The sequence below is a fragment of the Anguilla rostrata genome, chromosome 2, assembly GCF_018555375.3.
Source record: "Anguilla rostrata isolate EN2019 chromosome 2, ASM1855537v3, whole genome shotgun sequence".
NCBI lineage: Eukaryota > Metazoa > Chordata > Actinopteri > Anguilliformes > Anguillidae > Anguilla > Anguilla rostrata.
In genome coordinates this window covers 36907912-36926383 of record NC_057934.1, presented here as the reverse complement: position 1 = coordinate 36926383, position 18472 = coordinate 36907912, and the positions used below count along the sequence as shown (strand labels likewise).

At 41.9% G+C, this 18472-nt stretch overlaps 1 protein-coding gene, 1 long non-coding RNA gene and 1 other non-coding gene across 6 annotated transcripts; 1 reads left to right on the top strand and 2 right to left on the bottom strand.

The window, feature by feature from the left end:
- Window positions 1–2739: 2739 nt before the first annotated feature.
- On the top strand, window positions 2740–14634 carry LOC135247931 (kelch domain-containing protein 1-like). Its single transcript, XM_064321922.1, has 13 exons — window positions 2740–3327; window positions 3724–3794; window positions 4243–4360; window positions 4711–4823; window positions 6300–6384; window positions 6527–6625; window positions 7393–7467; window positions 8111–8169; window positions 9461–9570; window positions 10222–10294; window positions 11595–11679; window positions 12852–12931; window positions 14024–14634. The coding sequence occupies exons 1-13, from the start codon at window positions 3211–3213 to the stop codon at window positions 14166–14168; spliced, it is 1230 nt and encodes a 409-aa protein (XP_064177992.1). The 5' UTR covers window positions 2740–3210; the 3' UTR covers window positions 14169–14634.
- LOC135247933 (uncharacterized) lies at window positions 7464–11683 on the bottom strand. Of its 4 annotated transcripts, none has more exons than XR_010328328.1 (6): window positions 11572–11683; window positions 10588–10614; window positions 9982–10374; window positions 9436–9533; window positions 9038–9133; window positions 7464–8143 (listed from the first exon to the last, which is right to left on the bottom strand). It is a non-coding gene; the product is annotated as an uncharacterized LOC135247933 (long non-coding RNA). The 4 variants fall into 4 exon arrangements; XR_010328329.1 differs by having other exon boundaries at window positions 11541–11610; XR_010328330.1 differs by lacking the exons at window positions 10588–10614; window positions 11572–11683 and adding an exon at window positions 11541–11555.
- A 2299-nt stretch (window positions 14635–16933) lies between the features above and the next one.
- trnac-gca (transfer RNA cysteine (anticodon GCA)) lies at window positions 16934–17005 on the bottom strand. The gene has a single exon. It is a non-coding gene; the product is annotated as a tRNA-Cys (tRNA).
- Window positions 17006–18472: the final 1467 nt, after the last annotated feature.

The following is an 18472-nucleotide window of genomic DNA, read 5'->3' as shown; positions in this document are numbered from 1 at the left end:
CCTCTCTCTCTCCCTCAGTACACCAACACTACCTCTCCTCCCTCCTCCCTCAGTACACCAACACAACCTCTCTCTCTCCCTCAGTACACCAACACTACCTCTCTCTCTCCCTCAGTACACCAACACTACCTCTCTCTCTCCCTCAGTACACCAACACAACCTCTCTCTCTCCCTCAGTACACCAACACAACCTCTCTCTCTCCCTCAGTACACCAACACTACCTCTCTCTCCCTCAGTACACCAACACAACCTCTCTCTCTCCCTCAGTACACCAACACTACCTCTCTCTCTCTCTCTCAGTACACCAACACACCTCTCCTCTCCTCAGTACACCAACACAACCTCTCTCTCTCTCCCCAGTACCCAACACAACCCTCTCTCTTCCTCCCTCAGTACCCAACACAACCTCTCTCTCCCTCAGTACACCAACACACCCTCTCTCTCCCAGTACCAACACAACCTCTCTCTCCCCCAACACCAACCCCAACCTCTCTCTCTCCCTCAGTACACCAACACAACCCCTCTCTCTCCCCCAGTACCTCAACACTACCTCTCTCTCCCTCAGTATACCAACACAACCTCTCCCACCCCAAGCACAGCAACACAACCTCTCTCTCTACCTCAGTACACCAACACAACCTCTCTCTCGCCCTCAGCACACCAACACAACCACTCTCTCTCTCCCTCAGTACACCAACACAACCCTTCTCTCTCCCCCAGTACCTCAACACAACCTCTCTCTCTCTCTACCTCAGTACACCAACACAACCTCTCTCTCTACCTCAGTACACCAACACAACCTCTCTCTCTCTCTCCCTCAGTACCCCAACACTACCTCTCTCTCTCTCTTTCCCTCAGTACCCCAACACTACCTCTCTCTCCGTCAGTATACCAACACAACCTCTCCCACCCCAAGCACAGCAACACAACCTCTCTCTCTACCTCAGTACACCAACACAACCTCTCTCTCTCTCTCTCAGTACACCAACACTACCTCTCTCCCTCAGTACCCCAACACAACCTCTCTCTCTCCCCCAGTACCTCAACACAACCTCTCTCTCTCTCCCCCAGTACCCCAACACAACCTCTCTCTCTCTCCCTCAGTATGCCAACACAACTTCTCTCTTCCTCAGTACACCAACACAACCTCTTTCTCCTGCAGTACAGAAACACAACCTCTCTCACCCCAAGCACAGCAACACAGTCTCTCTCTTCCTCGGTATCACAATGTCTCTCTCCCTCAGTAACACAACCTCCTAAAATTTCACCTACTGCTAATAAACGCATGTGCCAAAGATAGGTGACTTGCCACACAAAGTGCTGGCAGTGAGAATTCAAACTCAAAGGTTCCTGTCAGGAGGTAGTGGCAGAAATACCCCCACACCCAGGCCGCCTAATTAAATACGAGCACGGGTACAGATGAGCCAGGTAATCGTGGGCTGGGATTGCCCTCAGGGAAAAACAGGGAAAGTGAAAAAGAGAGAAAGGGTAAGGGCCGTTGGGGGGTGCGGGTATAACCGGAGGAACAGCGGGGGCATTGTTGCAGTTGAAGGGCACGTTATGCAATGAGCGCAGGAATTTTGAATATTTCAGAGCAGGACGGACTGTGAGCTGACACATGTGACGGCAAAATAAAGACCTGGAAAACACTGCCAGGAGGAGGGGGGCGTATTTTAGATATAATTAGACCTGCCTGAGAAAGGACTCCAGAGGAAGCCCGGTGGAATGACAGGCGAGGCGCAGGCGGGGAGCCGGGAACAGTCCCACACGGAATAAGGCCGAAGGTCACCTCAAACAAAATAGGGTGCTCACTCGGCACCCAGTCATATCAGGTCAATGTACGTGCCTGAAGTCAGTGTAGCAGTAGGTTGACTGCAGTGTGTACAGGAAGAATGGAAAACAATATACACTAATTCAACACCCTAAATTTCCATCACTGCACCAATGCATTGTTGCGACTATCATAAAAGAGTATGATGCATGAAAATTCAAGAGTGCCATCTCCAGATGTACTAACATTAATTTTGATTAAACTGCTGATTGTTTCGAATTAAATGTTCACTTCCCACTAGCTTGTCACAAGAGATGTCTATTTTTGAAAAGTAATCAAAAAACCCATTCAGTAGGTCAAGAAAATACATGGAACTACTAAAACCTAACCACAATACGTAGAAATACGTAGAAATACATGGAAGAACAATTATCACTACAATATATTCACGGAATTATCTTACATCGGAATCTTAGACATTCCCGTTGACAATTGCCTGTTCACACCGGTGTGACTGCGACATCTATTGGAGCAATAGCAGCACTGCGCTAATGAAAAAAAGATTTACTTTAGTCTTTTGGACAATCAAAGGAACTCTTCAGATAGAGGATAAATAGCCATAAAACTTTTGCTGTGAAACTTACCATTTCATCCAGATTTGAACAGCACTATTAAACTACTAGAAGCGGTTGGTTGTTACATGGCAAGCAGTATTGATCAAGTGACAGTTTGTTCAGTGTGTTAGATTATTATAGTTCCTGTATTTTCCATAATTGATGTGTTATGAGGCGCCAATAGCATGAGACCGCCTAATAATTTAGCCCTAGACTTCTGTGACGCAGGGTTCAGTTCTGTTTGCAAACAGGGAGACACGCAATATCTATCTATCTATCTATCTATCTATCTATCTATATATCTATATATCTATCTATATATATATATATATATATATATATATATATATATATATATATATATATATATATATATATATAATGTGATACTGTTTTTTAGGTGTATCTTTCACAGTTATCATATTTCAGGTTTTCCCAAATGGCCTAGTACCCTGCTTTTAATATTCGGCAATGGGTTTTTATTACAGTGTTCTTGTTCATTTCAAAATTCGAGTTTATTATGCAGTTCAGATCAAATGATAGTCTAAGTTCCATTAGCCTACACATTGCGTAACAATGAACAATTGAAAGATATACAGAAGGCTAACTATAGCTATCAAGCCACGTGTGGCACTCTGTTGACATTCCATACTGAGGCCCGGGGTTGAACGTCCAGAAAAACACGTTTACACACATTCTTTACAGCTTGCTTAAACACGTCGCGCAAGGCCACTTCTGTACGGAATTTGCGTCTGCATATTTATGTTCTGCCCACATCGTCTATTTCTGCCTTGGTTGAAATTTCACCTCGCAGTTGTGTCTGAATGAATTCAACAACACTGTTGTCGGCTGGTGAACTTGGGATGTCGTCGCCACGGGAGAGAAGCGACCACACAGCTTTTGTGGATGAAGGCCTTCTATACGTGTGGGGTGGACATCACGTAAGTGTCCGTGATGTGGTCTATTAAATTATTAAATCAGATAATTAAATTTCACAAACGGGTTGTTAAGTCTTCCTGTATTGTAAAGTAGCCTAGGCAGCTGAGTATTCATATAGGGTATTGTAGGAGCTCCAGAGTGTTTAGCATTTAACTAAGAAATTAGTAAACGTTTGATCCAGTGTTATCATTATTTAATGTTTTAAATTCCAGCTGTCACTTGTCCGTCTTGAATGAACAATCTTTTACTTTATGACGCGTTCATATTTATGTGTATCGATGAAACAATTGCTAAACTGGAAAAAGTTTAGGCTTGCAAACCAGGTTGACTTGAATGTCAAGTCAGTCTGGTTTGCACTGTACTTAATTAAAAAATGAATTCTTGAATTTTCTTTGCAGTCAGTCGCGGGTGAACAAGTTTTCTTACCGAGTGATGAGATATGGGTATATGAAATGAGCAGTGGTGTGTGGTAAGGTCTTAAATATCTGCACTTTCCCTGCATTTCCCTGTAAAAAAGTGCTTTACACATTGTTCTCAAATCTGTAGCCTATACATTTGCACCAAATTAGACACTTTCAGTATAAGTAACTTGAAATCATTTTCTTCTAATACTTTTATTACCGAAGTATTTTCCAGTGCAGGATTGCATGTCTGGTTGTCACTGAGTACTACTCTTTTGTTAGTGTTTCCACTTTTAAAACAATACACCCACTATCAAAATGTGTAAATTCACTGTAATTATTTCAAACTATAATGCTATGAATATCTGTTTTTGTAAAAAATGGTGAATAGGCTAATTTTAACTGAAGTGTTTCTGTTACACAGACTGTAGTCTCTCCCTAGCAAACTAGCAAGTGCAAGCTAACAAATGCAAACTAACAAAATTTACATATGATTTGCATGTGTGTATTTAAAAGGTCCAGTTACGCCATGGGAGGGGAGGTTCCACCAACTCTGTCACAAACCTGTGGCTGTTGTCTCAATGGAGTGATGTACATCTTTGGTGGCGGTTCTGAGAATGGCCACACTAACCAGGTAAACCATTGCATATGCCCCCTTCAAAACCTAGGCCCAAGGTATTTGCTTAAACGTGTCAATGTTATACTGCACTCGTACAAGCCCCATTTCTGATAACCTAGACAGAGGCACGATATTTTAAAAAGCATGCATGCTTCTCAGGGCTATAATATGAAAACTCTTCACATGCTCTCCTGTGTGTTCGAAGCAGTTTGCATGCACTCCGTAAAATGGAAACAACTCCTGGCAATAGCATGTGTGGCGGCGAATCGCTCCGAACCTTTTTTTTTCTGCTGGTTTGAAAGTGAAAGCATTTTCACTGTCAAGCGAAAGCAATTCATCTAAGCTGTTCCCACCTGTCCCGACAGCTTTATTGTGTTAACCTCCTGGATGGAATGTTCACCTGGAAGAAAGTGACGGACAGTGAGGGGTCTCCGCCCTCGCCTAGAGACAAGCATTCGTGCTGGGTGTACGCAGACAGGTACACTCCCCAAACGGAGCACAGCCTGCAGGCAGAAACCTCTGGGGAATCTGCTTAAGAATGTGATTGGCACTGTTCAAGAGCTGAAACTGTTCCATGTCCATAAATAAGGGTGTATTACCTTGAGTGCCCTTTTGGGTTCCTTCCAAACTAACTAGCAACTGAAGACCTGGCTTGTGGTTGTCTGTGGGTTTCTGGCTTTTGTCTGGCTTAATAAATTTGTTTTAAGGGAAACTATTTACCTTAGTGTAAACTATATATTTTTTAACTGTACATGCTGGCCATGTTTCCACAGAATTAGAGAACACAATCAGTGCTCTATGTCAACTGGGCAGGGGAAAGCAATCATATCTTATGAAATCAGCAATGAAACAAATGTTACTTGCTAACTGTATATAGCGAGAGAAATGCTGCAACATAGCAACATTCAAGCAACGCAGAAGGAAACGCATACCAACGGTGTTTTGGAGTCTTACCTAAGCTGTGTAATGTTGCCAGGCAATGCAGTTAAGACATCCAATAAAAAAAAAAGAAGACAGGTTTACCATACCAGTGGACACAGTTCCCCTTACCATCAGCTCCTAGCACACTTGCAGCTGACCTGTTGAATCTGTTGAAAGGATCACTGCTCCAGCTACAGTCAACAGAATTTACCACTGCAATGTATTGCTCATAGTGATGAAAGACAGCACCAGCCTCACTGCAGTAAGATTGTCATGGCTTGGCTGGCTGCCGGTATATTAAGCCTGACGGTGTTTAGGGTTACACGGTGTTGACTCTGTCTTGCAGCGCGTAATGCCATTGTGCTCATTAGCCCTTGCGTGTGAGGTTCTCAGTCAGTGGTCTGCTGGGAAAAAATAAACACGAAACCAGGACTGCTGCCAGGCGGAGTCGGCCAGAGAGTAGCTCTGCCTCTTGCCCCCCCTTTTTTTAAAAGCTAGCCTGTGTCATGTTGGTGAGAGCAGCCCTGAACCAGGGGAGGAAGCTGATTTCAGGTTTCATAAAACACCCGATAGGTCTGGTACTAGGAAAAGAGATGGTAACCTAGATAAAAGGGGTGAGACCCAGTTTTCCAGCATGCAACCTTGAGAACCCTAACCGATCAGTTTTTGAATGCTTATTCATGATTAGCATGAAATAGCAGTGGAATCTAGTATTCACCTATAACCCAAGAAATCTGTGATGGCATAATTTATTGACATTTTTTCCACTTGAAAATGGATACACTTTGTGGAAAAATGCAGACTTTTATAATATGAATATTTGATGTTGGACTCATATTTTCAAATCACATTAATCAATATTCACACACCTATAGTACTAGATAGGTAGTTCTGTGTAACAATAAAGATCAGATACATTTGCAGCAAAAGAGGAAAGAATATCACCGTAGAGCTTGCTATTCTTTGTTTCCTTTTTTGTTTATTTTTTGTTTATGAGGGTTATTTACATGCTGTTTTGTCATTATTTACACAGAATTATCTACTTTGGTGGATACGGATGCAAGCAGATACGGGAAGTTAGCAACACCAGAAGTTTCATCACTGATGAAATGTCCTGGGTAACGATCTACTATGCTTTGGACAAATCAGCATTAAAACACCACTTTTAATCTTAATATTAGTGTTTTTTAAAAAGTGCTTGTGGCTTTTTTAGTTGCTGCAAGTATTCCTTTGCCTGAATGTGTCAAATGTGCCTTGCAGGTGACAATTGGGGCCACGGTATTCAGGTTCTGGGGTTGGAACAATGAAGTCCATGTTTTTGACCTCAGAACGAAAACTTGGAGCGAACCTCAAACGCACGTAAGAGCTGCTTCAGGTCAAATGGGATACGACGCATTCATTGCCTTTCCCACCATTTTGTAAATATTTAAGGCACTATAAATGGGGGTCATGAATGTAAAATGGCTGAATAAGATAACCGCGATAGAATCAGCTTGCTCCACTAAAGCTTCTCTGGTCTGCACTTCCCTGGTGGAAATTCCAGCTACCATCCTGAAGTCCAGTTCAGAACAAAGATTCACGATGCAATGAAACCATTTTAGAATTTTGCGGAGGGGAGTTGCAGCATTGTGAACTACGTTTCAGTCTGACGCCGGCGCTTGCCGTCGCATGCGACTTGTCTAATCGCAGTTGGTGAGTTTTAGAACGTTGCAAAGAGTCCATGGTTGCAGCTCATCGCATCGCACATCGTTGGTCTGAACTGGGTTTAAGATGGAATCTAGCCGGAATTCTGTTGTCTGCACCAAGCTGGCCCACCAACTGGACCTGGTCTGGACAGCACGGTTGCTATCTCACCCATCTTGTTGCCAATCTTGATAATCTTCACACCATTTTAAAACCAGCTTGACCAGCTTATAACCATGCTGGTCCCTAACTGGAATTTCCACCAGGGTTTAATAGTTACTAGTAAACATAGTAAAGGTAAACATTTGTAAATGTTCAGGTTACACAACTCATCAAGTGATCATTAAAAAGAGGACTGCAGCCTTTCATATTGATTTTAGATTTCAGTCACAAAAACCACAGGTTGGCCATCAGTCAATGTTAATGTCTGTTTTTGTTGGCAGGGTGTTCCCCCAAAGCCCAGGGCATCCCATAGTAGTGCCACCCTGGGCAGGATGGGGTATGTGTGTGGGGGCGTGGTAAGTGTTCCTCTGGTACGATTCTGTAATTGCATTGGTGCTTTGCAGACACTTATTTAAAGACTATTAACCTTATAAACCCTCTCAAATCCAAAGCCAGGATCTACAATATTGTAACAGATGAGTGAATATATTTAAGCCCAGTTTGCGGTTTACTTTTTTTTTTTTAAACTTGTGTTTATAATGGCAATGAGCGGGTGACTGCTGCCTGTTCAACAGGTGAACAACCCGTATAAATAAAAGATGACTAAAAATAATAATAAAATTATTTTCAAGTGCACTCTGAAATATTCTCATTGTGTAGTGGTTGAATTTTGTAGAGAGTACCAGTGTATGTTGCAATAACCCATATTAAATATCATTAGTATGTGTTTTAAATACTGTATCTATGCATAAAAAACATTGCTGAGGCAGCGAACAATTTGTTTTCTAACACAGAAACATTTTTACTGAATGTACATCAAACTGTATTCCTTATATTTAACATTATTATTTTACTTTAATACTGTGCCATGCGAAGATGCCAAGTACAGTCCTCAGCATGTTCTTAAATGTATCCATGGACACCTAGTCTCAAGTTAATTTCCCTATATCTTGTGCATCCCGCTCATGTGTGAAGCCAGTGTGTGTTTTCTCTTGACAGGAGGCCTCGTCGATGGACATTCACTGTCTGGATCTGGAGACGTGGACATGGACGGAAATGTAAGCCTCCTATATAACGCGTCTGGATGAAGCCATCTGCCACAGTGATGCCTAGCAACACACATTACAGCTCAACACTGCACCAACTAGAGCAGCGGGAACCAGCCCCGTTTCTGGAGGTCTACCATCCTGTAGGTTTTCATTTTCACCCTAATTTGGCACATCTGACTCTACTAATTAGCAGCTCACCAAGATCTCTAGCAGTTGAACGAGGTGTTCTTGGTTAGGGTTGGAAAAGAACCTACAGAAGGGTAGATCACCAGGAATAGGGTTGGTTACCACAGAACTAGAGTCTGCATTTCTGTTACTGTGCTCTAGTGAAGTGGGCCCTGGTGACCACTTTTAAGGGAATTCAATTTTTAGTTAAATGATCTTTATTTAGTCATTATTCGTAATGAGTTGCTGGACAAGAGGTGGGGATCGTTACCATGGTACATAGATGGTGTACTGCAGGGCTTCTCAACATTGTTCCTGGAGATCTACCGTCCTGTAGGTTTTTATTTCAAGCCTAATTTTGGCACACCCTGAGCTGCTCTACAAGATCTCTAGCTGTTGAATGAGGTGTGGTTTGTTAGGGTTGGAAGGAAAAGGATGGTTGATCTCTATGAACAGGATTGGGCAGCCCCATTGTGTTGCTTCTAAGGCTTAGTTCACATTACAGGCCTTAATGCTCAATTGTTTTCTCAGATTTCTGTCTTTTTGTGATTGTTCACATTCGTGTTTCTACATAACCGCTATCAGCCGTAAGTGTGAACAGACCTCTGCCCTGAAAGAACTTGCATGTGTACATCAACAACAAAAACAGTATTTCTAAGACAGTCCATCATGGAAACAAACAAAATAGCGGTGCAAGAGTTGAGAAGCTTACTTGCTGTGGAAGTCAGATGATGTTTCATCAGCTGTTGAGGAAGAGGGCGAGAAAGCGGAGGAAGGCCAATGGAGTGATGACAATAGTGATCTGCACCTGCGCAGTAAAAAAAAAAAGAAAACGCATGAATTTCGATCTGACAGTTCTCACAGCAGTCGCATGGCTGCAGATTGGATACTGTATATACCCAATCTAGGGCCACATATGGAAGTGGCCCAAATCTGAAATTAAGTGATTTTTGTGTTCACACAGCTCATAAAGTCAGATTTGGGCCACTTCAGCCTGTAATCTGAATGTAGCCTTTCACTGTTTTCATTAGCCCCTGTATTTAGCAGACAGGCACACACAGCTCAACAGAAGAGACTCAGGAGCGTTATTGCGGTGTCTGTGTTGCTTACCCGTTTCTCCCCGCGCTGTCTCCAGCGTGCCCGTGTCGGTGGAGCCCGTGGAGCGCTCGTGGCACACCCTGACGCCGTTATCGGACAGCACCCTCTTCCTGTTCGGTGGGGTGAACATGGCGGGGAAACCTCTGAGTGAGTGACCTTGTTTGGCTTGACCTCCTCTGCCCCGCAGCACACGCCCCTGCCCAGTAACACTCACCCCTGCCCCATAACACTCCCCCCTGCCCCACAGCACACTCACCCCTGCGCAATAACACCCACCCCTGCCCCGCAGCACACCCCCCTGCCCAGTAACACTCACCCCTGCCCCGCAGCACACGCCCTGCCCCACAGCACACTCACCCCTGCCCCGCAGCACACCCCCCTGCCCCACAGCACACTCACCCCTGCGCAATAACACTCCCACCTGCCCCATAACACTCACCCCTTCCCCTTAACACTCACCCCTGCTCCATAACACTCCCCCCTGCCCCATAACACTCCCCCTGCCCCATAACACTCACCCCTTCCCCTTAACACTCACCCCTGCCCCATAACACTCACCCATGCATGTTACTTTTCAGATGTAAATTCCCCTGTTGACCTAAAGGAATGTCTGAATAGAAGGAATGGACGAGAAGAGGAAGGATGTAAACGTGCAAGCATTTGCAAGGACTTAGAGTAGAGAGCGCAGTGGACGTGTGATCCCTTCCTCAGAAACCCCAGTCTTGTTCGACTGCTTTCAAGCTCCTGTGAATTTCCCCGGTCATCCAGGAGAAATCCCTTATTTTGTCCTCTCTTTAGGCGATGGCTGGATTTTTGACGTCCAGACAAAGGAGTGGAGAGAGATGCAGCACCCACACAAAAACAATCCAAGGTATGCAGTGTCTGTTGGGTTCAGATCCACCCCTTTGCTTGCCAGTGTCTTACACTGTAGGGGAAACTTATGAGGGAAGTCTGAAAATATATCACATAAATGGTCACAAAGTCATCCAAGTCTTCAAACAACTGAAGGGCTTTTTTAAATTTCCTGAACTCAAACACAATTTTACAAACTCAATTTTCAAAGAACAAATAGGCTTTGCTACTCTACCGCCTGAGCCTTGTGGTCAAAAGCCAACCCTATTAGCCAGCACAGCTGAACTTAAACTGCTTCACAATTAGCCTCACCTGGGAACATTCCAATCAGTCAATTACCTGTGTAAGACACACCAAACACAAATTTAACAGTCAGTTCCTGAAAATGGTGAATAGCCGTACAATTTTATGTAGAGATTTTGTAAATGAAATGAAATATCAGAAAAATATATCCACACACATCAGACTACCCTTTCACCTGTAAAAACAGAACATTGGAAATCTGGAAAGGAGAGACAGCTGAATTCTCATGCTGTAAAAAGAAATCTGGGATTTAAAAAAAATATATTTTTACTGGTCTTCCATTTTATCAGATAAAGCACGCCATATTTGTTGCAATACTAGGCAATTCAGGGCCATACAAATAGACCAGGGGTGGGTAATTCCATGTCCTGCAGGGCCGGTGTGTATGCAGGTTTCTGTTTCCACCACCTACCCTGGCTAAATGAGCTAATTGAGGGTATACACCAACTCTGGTTCATGTATTATTAGATCACAGTAAAACATTTCAAATAGGGACATAGGAACAGTCTTTGGCTGTCATTTGTGCGCTTATCAAGGCATGTAGCTAAAACATCAGATAGCATAAAAGTTAAGGCTAATTAAGTAATTAAGGCCAGAAGTTGGATAACCAGAAACAGATACAGCACACGTTGACCACATCTGAAATAGATCCTCCTGACACATCTGTTGAGGGAACCTCATATAGTTGTCGTAATAGTGCATTCATTCATTTACATGCCTTGATTTGGCCGACACACCTGTTGAAAGCAACACTTGAGAGCTGAGGCAGTGTGTGAGAATTAAAGGACTGAGGAATATTCCTGAGAAAGTGGAAAGAGCTTCTCACACTAAGACATTCGTGGCTTGTGGTTTTTAAAGTATGGTTTCGATTGCTGTGCCTTTAAGTAAAACTTCAGTGATTCCATTGATAATGTTTGCACTTTGAAAACATTAGCCCATCACTGGCTCGGGTATAATGTTACCTTGTGAGTGTTGTTTTTCGGCAAACCTCACCAGTTTCTGGCGACTCCTTACAGGTTGTGGCACTCCGCTTGCCTAGGGCAGGACTCTGATGTCATCGTGTTTGGGGGAAGTCGTGACTATGCGCTGGTAATGGACACCGTAAGTACCGTTGTAACTTCCTCTTTACCGTACTAATGAAGAGAGGCTGGAATACGAGGATGTTGAGCATATTTAGCCCATAGTTAGTCGTGCTACACAGTGTTTGTGAATATGAAGGCTCCTGATGCTGTGAAGCTTGATTTAGTGAAGCTGCCATTAGCGACAATCGTTTGCCAGCAGGACAGTCTGCTCCAAATGCGTCTTTGTCTGCGTTTCATAGAAAAGAAAAGTTTTTTTTCCCCCTGAGAATTCTGAGCATGTCTAATTAACGAACAAAGACTCTGAGCTTTTCTTTCACGGGAAATTGCAAATGAAAAATAAAAATTCTGTTCTGTTGGAAGTCAGCTCCGTCTTTCCTGCGGCATCACATGCGTGGAATATTGTATTTCAGATCGCCATGGTAACCCTTTGATCGAGCTGATTTTCTACTCGGGCGGAATTCCATCTCCCCCATTTTATGCAAATGATGAAAGGAAACGTGTCCTTGGATTTGCATAGCGGCTGTTCGGTTGTTTTGCGGGGCGAAAAGGGCACGAATTAGCTCGACAGTTAGTGAACGTCAAAAAGACTGCATGAAACTTTCACGACCAGAGCTATCTGAAATTGTGATTGACAGACCGAATGGAGCTCTGGATCAGGGGTAAGCACAATGTGCTTGCTGAACGCCCGCTCAGTGTGTTGTATAAATAGTTGTCATAAGGCTCAAGCTAAGAGACTTATGAGGCTGTTTGCATTAGGCATTGACCCAGAGTAACATTGGCCCACTGTTGTACAAATGTGGATTGGTAGCTCTTCAAACTTAAGGTCTATTTAATGAAATTCACAAAATAAAACATTACTAACATTTGCCGATGTTATTAACATGGATTCTTTCCCATTTCTTGTTAAAATGACTTGTACAATATTTGTCTTAAAATGGATGCCTGTTTGTATATAATTAACACTGCAAAGCAGTAGATTTGTTTTTCTGTGCAAATTCAACTTTGAGGGTTTCATCAGGGTTGAAAGTAGTCTGCTTGATGAAAATTAATGTTGTTCATTTTTGTATTCATTTTGTATTCATTTTGTTTTCATGAACTGGACCTTAATGTAATGTTCCGTGTGGCGAAGGCCTCTATGTTAAATGGCCTGTAAACAGCCCTGTTGATGTGAGACCGTACTGTTGTTCTCAGATCTCTTTTCTTCAGTCGCCATCTCAGAAGCACTGCAGCGAGCTGCTGGTTTTCCAGACCCAGCCTCTCTCCCTCCACAGGTAAAGCATTTATGGTCTGATCACCGTGAACTCGTTATATCAAAGGGATCATCGTAATCGTTCTGCACGCATCTCACCTGCAATGCTAGGGTCTGATTGGCTTTTGGAAACTGTAAGTCACATTGATTCTGTTCCGTGGGGTGAGTGAAAGCGTGGATTGCTTTGTACACTCACCTGCCAGTGATTAGGCGCTTCCCACAGTGCCCATGGCCTGATTGTTAGGCTGCAAGAGCTTTCTGCAAAACATTCTCACTTGGCCTCCTTTTCCTGTCTGCAGCGACGGATGCAGCCATTGTCCGTGCTCTAATTTTAGCGATGCGACCTCATAGATGTTTGTTACCTGAGTGTTAGCATTTGCTGAGGTGTTATGTTAAAAAAAAGCTGTCAGCTCTTTTGAGAACCCTGCATTCTTCCACGTGGTTTTGATTCAGGGAGAGTTTTTAAAGAAGTGCTTTAGTGAGCATTAAATTACACACCGAAACGGCAATGTCTCCAGATAGATGCAGGATGTCAGAGTTTGCAGAAACAGCCGTTTCTCAAGACATTTGCTTGGTCATTGATTTGCTCTCTGCACTTAACCTGTTGTCCAAGTTGTCAGGCCCAAATTAGGGTCAAACCTGAATTCCCCATGTGGAATAAATAAAGTACCACTGAAGCGTACTGAATTTAATTGTGTGGAAGTTAGAGGGATGGCTTTAACGTAAAAAAGATTGCTCGTGTTACAGCAGGTCACTTGACCTAAGGTCACACGAGAGAGGAGACATTTCTGCAAGAATTACATTTGCAGGAACATTGTGTAATTATTTTTGTGAAGCAACAGTGGCAGTAATTTGTTTGGTAAAAAAATCTCTGTTGGCTAAAGTTGGTTCTGTCCTTTATACTTATAAATTGTATTGCCGTTTGACGTTGCTGTTGCTCTAATCACCTTCATTATTGGCAAAGTTCAGACATTAAAATATTTTGCATGGAAAACTACAAAATCCATAATGCTAATGGGATGAACCGCACTGTCGCCCGAGGTCCAGTGCTAATTGTTTTGAATGCAGTTAGGCCTCTGGTGCTGAATCCTGTGCTTCTGGTCTTTTTCTGCAGGCTGTGTGAGGATTGCATTGGAAGAAACGCAAGGACACTAGAAAAGCAACTGTCGTGCTTACCGAAAAAAATTCAGGAAAACTTGAGGAAGAGGATTTCCTTCTTTAAAATGGCGAAATCTCAGGGAACGCGCAGTTCTACATAGGCTAGTTGTTGATGAATATAAGAAGTGTGTGTTTATCCATAATTGTTTTGTGGTTATTCATGTGATTGAATGTGATTATGTCTTATTTAAAGCTTTAAAAATATGACAGTATAGGCCAAATGTTTAAATGTGACATGTACAGTGTTCATTTTATATTTTCATGTGTATTCACATATTACAACCTCAGTGCCTATCCACACAGTTCATAGATGTTTTCTCAAGTTAGAATATTTACCTTGAAGCACAATAGGGAAGATCTTAGAGATACCTCAGACTTTTTCAAGCTGTAAGTTTCATCTAACCCATTGAAAATCAGAACATGCTCAGAAGCTTGAGACAACGGGTGCAATACAATGTGTGCTATACAGTAGCTATTACTTGCTGAAAATGTTATACGATATGCTTGTATTCACATGATTCAGTTACTATTTATAAAAAGATTACGGCTGTGTAAGCAAATGTTTTACGTGCACGTCATTCAGTTATACCTCATGCAAAAAACATTCCCGTCTTGTAGGTTTGCATGTCAACCCTAGGCTGGCTCACCTGATTCTGCTAAGTAGCAGCTCAGTGAAATCTCTTGCTGTTGAATGAGGTGTGCCTTATTAGGGTCGGAGTGAAAATCTTCAGGAATAGGGTTTGGAACCACTGTTTTACATTAATATGCACAAAATCACTGCATAAATTCATATTTGAGCAGGATTTGTATGGATCCACTAAGTGATGAAAGCAAAAAAAAAAAAAAAAATCTAAAAATCTGATGACTATCACATGTTGAAACTGCCACAATGCAATGATGGCTTAAAATATTATTTGGCCAGTTACAAAGACTCAGGCCTTCTCTGTGATTTATACTGGAATACTGACCTCCAGCTTCTCTACTGATCCTTAAATTAGTTTTTATACTGGAGTACTGGCCTCCAGCTTCTCTACTGAACCTTAAATTTGTTTTTATACTGGAGTACTGACCTCCAGCTTCTATACTGATCCTTAAAATAGTTTTTATACTGGAGTACTGACCTCCAGCTTCTATGCTGAACCTTAAATTAGTTTTTATACTGGAGTACTGACCTCCAGCTTCTCAACTGAGCCTTAAATTTGTGAAAGATTCGCCAAAGCCCCAATAATTTGAAACAGGAACTCTTGAATCGGTTGCAATGCGACATCAGTTCTACACTACACACTTAAAAGACAATCTGTTCATACAGCAGTTACACTTTTCAGATAACCAAAGCTATCCATATCCAGATAAAATGGTTAGATAACTAGGTTATGATCTTATATAATGAAATGTTTAACACAATTGGTTTTTTAATTAGTATAGAAATCTGATTAGAAACCAAGTACATGTGACACAGAATTTGTTTAAGAAGACTAGTGACTACTATACAGTAATATCTACACAGGAATTTCTCTCAGCGTATTATGTATTGTATTGTGTAAAGTACATTTTTCTTAAGTAACCCACTAGGATCAATGTGAAATGAGGAAAATGGGATTAAAAAATTGTTTAAGGGAAATTGTTTATGTGGATGTACGAGCACACACTAATGGCTATACCCCTTCAAAATCTAATGTATAAAGGACTGGTACAGTATGTCCAACCAAACAATATTCTCTGGGTTTTCTTGTAAATATATCCAACCCAGGTGTCCCACATAGGTGTGGTGGGATCCATCAAGAATCTGTCACAACAGTCAGGAGCTTTTCTGCCAAGCTCACCATATGCAATTGAAGCACCTAGCCATTGAAGATGAATATATGCACTGGTTTGGTTTGCTTTATTGGTGAAGGATCTGTGTGAAAGAAAGTTGTGATCAGTCCTAGGCAAAAGCGTATTACAGAGGCTTTAAATAAGATCCCTGGGCACCTATGGTACTTACAGAGTGAGGTAGCAGTTTGGCAGACCAGTGTATAGCATATACCGTTGAGCTGGGATTGTAACCAGATTAAAGAACCACAAACCACACAATTTAGAGGGAATTATTACTAAAAATAGTTTCCATGATGTAAAATCCCCAGTTCCAGAAAACTGCCTTGGTGTAAAATCCTCATTATTACGCATTTTGTGCTAAAAGAAAAGAATGTATGTGCTTAGATAGTGCTGTGTAATATCTGCTGTTGTGCAATAGTGACATTTATGAGCATTTTGGAAATGAATGTGTAACATGAACTCTGCAATCACTCTCAACTTCAGAATGCAATAATTAGCATCTGCTCCGATCCATGACTGTAGTCAAATACATGGTCTTCTGCATTTAGTGTAGTCAGTACACGCTGTTTCCAAAATCAGCACAGTTGCATGTAATTCATACCTTCTCAGGGTCTATACCAGTGGTTTTCAACCTTGGTACGGTGACTTACTGTGAATGCTGGTTTTTGTCAAAGCCAAACTCATTTAAGTTTGTTGACAATGTGTTTAAGCTCTACCATACTTGTGCGGTTAAACTTATTTTAACACAATGCAGGTTGTGGTTGTTGCCATTTGCTATCAGTAAACTTTATTCATTAAAATAGAATGATTTGTCTTCAAGTATATACAGCACAGAAAAATGAAAAAAATAAGTTGGTCTGACTGATTGATGGGATGTGCATATGGGATACCTGGGACACGTATGTACGACATTTCTCTTTTTATGGCATATTTAGTTATTTCTGGCATAATGTGACTAGGGTCCTTCATTTTGAGACTGCCATAACGACATTTGGTTTCAATCTTGTACATCTTTCAGAAATTCAATTTCAGGAAACATAAATATTTTACAAGGGGGCACCCGGATTTGAACCGGGGACCTCTTGATCTGCAGTCAAATGCTCTACCACTGAGCTATACCCCCTCACACTTCCTCACGCATACCGGACACGTTTTTAATGGCCATCACCACGAATCATTTTAATTATCTTTAGTAAAATCCAGATAATCTATTATCTATATTAATGCATAGTGTACGAATGAGTGTAAAAGTAACACAGTGTACCATGTCTTAGAAAAGCATTTCTCAAACGTACTACTTATTGCAATTAAGTATTTCGCGTATCACAGCACAAATCATTCCAAATGCGGAGCCCACTCGCTAATTTCGGACATTCTAATCTTTAATTTCACGTCCGATTGATAAATCACGGTCGTGTTAATCTTCGGAAATGATGTACGGTACTTCAGGTAGATACCAGGGCTCAACATTTACCAGCTTCCTGGTCCTCATAATGTACGTTATTTTGGGATATAACTGAAAAACGTTTGCTTCTGCGCAGAAAATCCACTTCGTGTCGCCATAGGCTAACGGATGTAACAACTGTGCCTACGTGGCAAATTAGTTTCCGTACAGCACCATGTTCTCTCCACAAGGGTGCGCTTTTATGCTCGAGCAAAACACATCGAGAGGTAAGCTCGTCCGTTCATCAGTCTTGGTCTCTTCATTTTTCAATTTTACATGCCGGGTCTAGGCCTAGTTTTTGAAGTTCATTCTTCATTGTAATGAAAAAAATAAAGAAAAACTGATCTGGCCCCTGCTTGGCAATGACAGCTCGTGTGGGTTTCTGTACTTGCCTAACACTATGGTTCTTGACCTTTTCTTCTCAATTATGACCAAACTCTGACATTAATTAGCCTACATCATCTCATTATAGCGAACTATATTATTTCTTTGTAAAAAATATTCTGTAAATATTCTTAACCTACTCCGGTATTTAAAATAGCCATAGGCTATTAAGAAAATAACAAACACATTAAACTTTTCTAAAAAAAATATGAAGAACTTCAAAGACCAAAAAATAAAAAATAAAACCACACACATAAAAAACAAGATAAAACATTTAAAAGTTAAAAGTAAAAAAAGTCCATATTTCCAATCAATTAAATTACACAGTGGTCTCCCACAGATTAGATCATCTGTGTCTCTATTCACCTGCCGCTTCTCTTAAAACTCCGTTCCCAACTCCGTTTATACACAATAACCTCTTTGAGCCCCTTCAGTCTGGCTTCCAGCCTCATCACAGCACAGAGACTGCCCTCACCAAAGTTGTAAATGACCTCCTCATACTCTCTGACTCATATAGCATTCTCAGCCTCCTGGACCTCTCTTCTGCTTTTGCGACTGTTAACCACAACATCCTCCTCCTCCTGTCTGTCCCACCTAGGCATTACTGGCCCATCTCTCAACTGGTTTCACTCATACCTCACAAATAGGTTAGAATTCACACCTCAGATATAGCCACTGTCACACAGGGTGTCCCACAAGGTTCTGTTCTGTTTCCTCTTCATCATCTATATGCATCCTCCGCAGCTTTGGTCTCAATTTCCA

Excerpts from the sequence above, each read along its gene's own strand:
- LOC135247931 (XM_064321922.1), top strand. The coding sequence starts at position 3,211 with ATGAATTCAACAACACTGTTGTCGGCTGGTGAACTTGGGATGTCGTCG. Across the intron at positions 4,824-6,299 it reads TGCTGGGTGTACGCAGACAG|AATTATCTACTTTGGTGGAT; the intron begins GTACACTCCCCA and ends TTATTTACACAG. Across the intron at positions 6,385-6,526 it reads TCACTGATGAAATGTCCTGG|GTGACAATTGGGGCCACGGT; the intron begins GTAACGATCTAC and ends TGTGCCTTGCAG.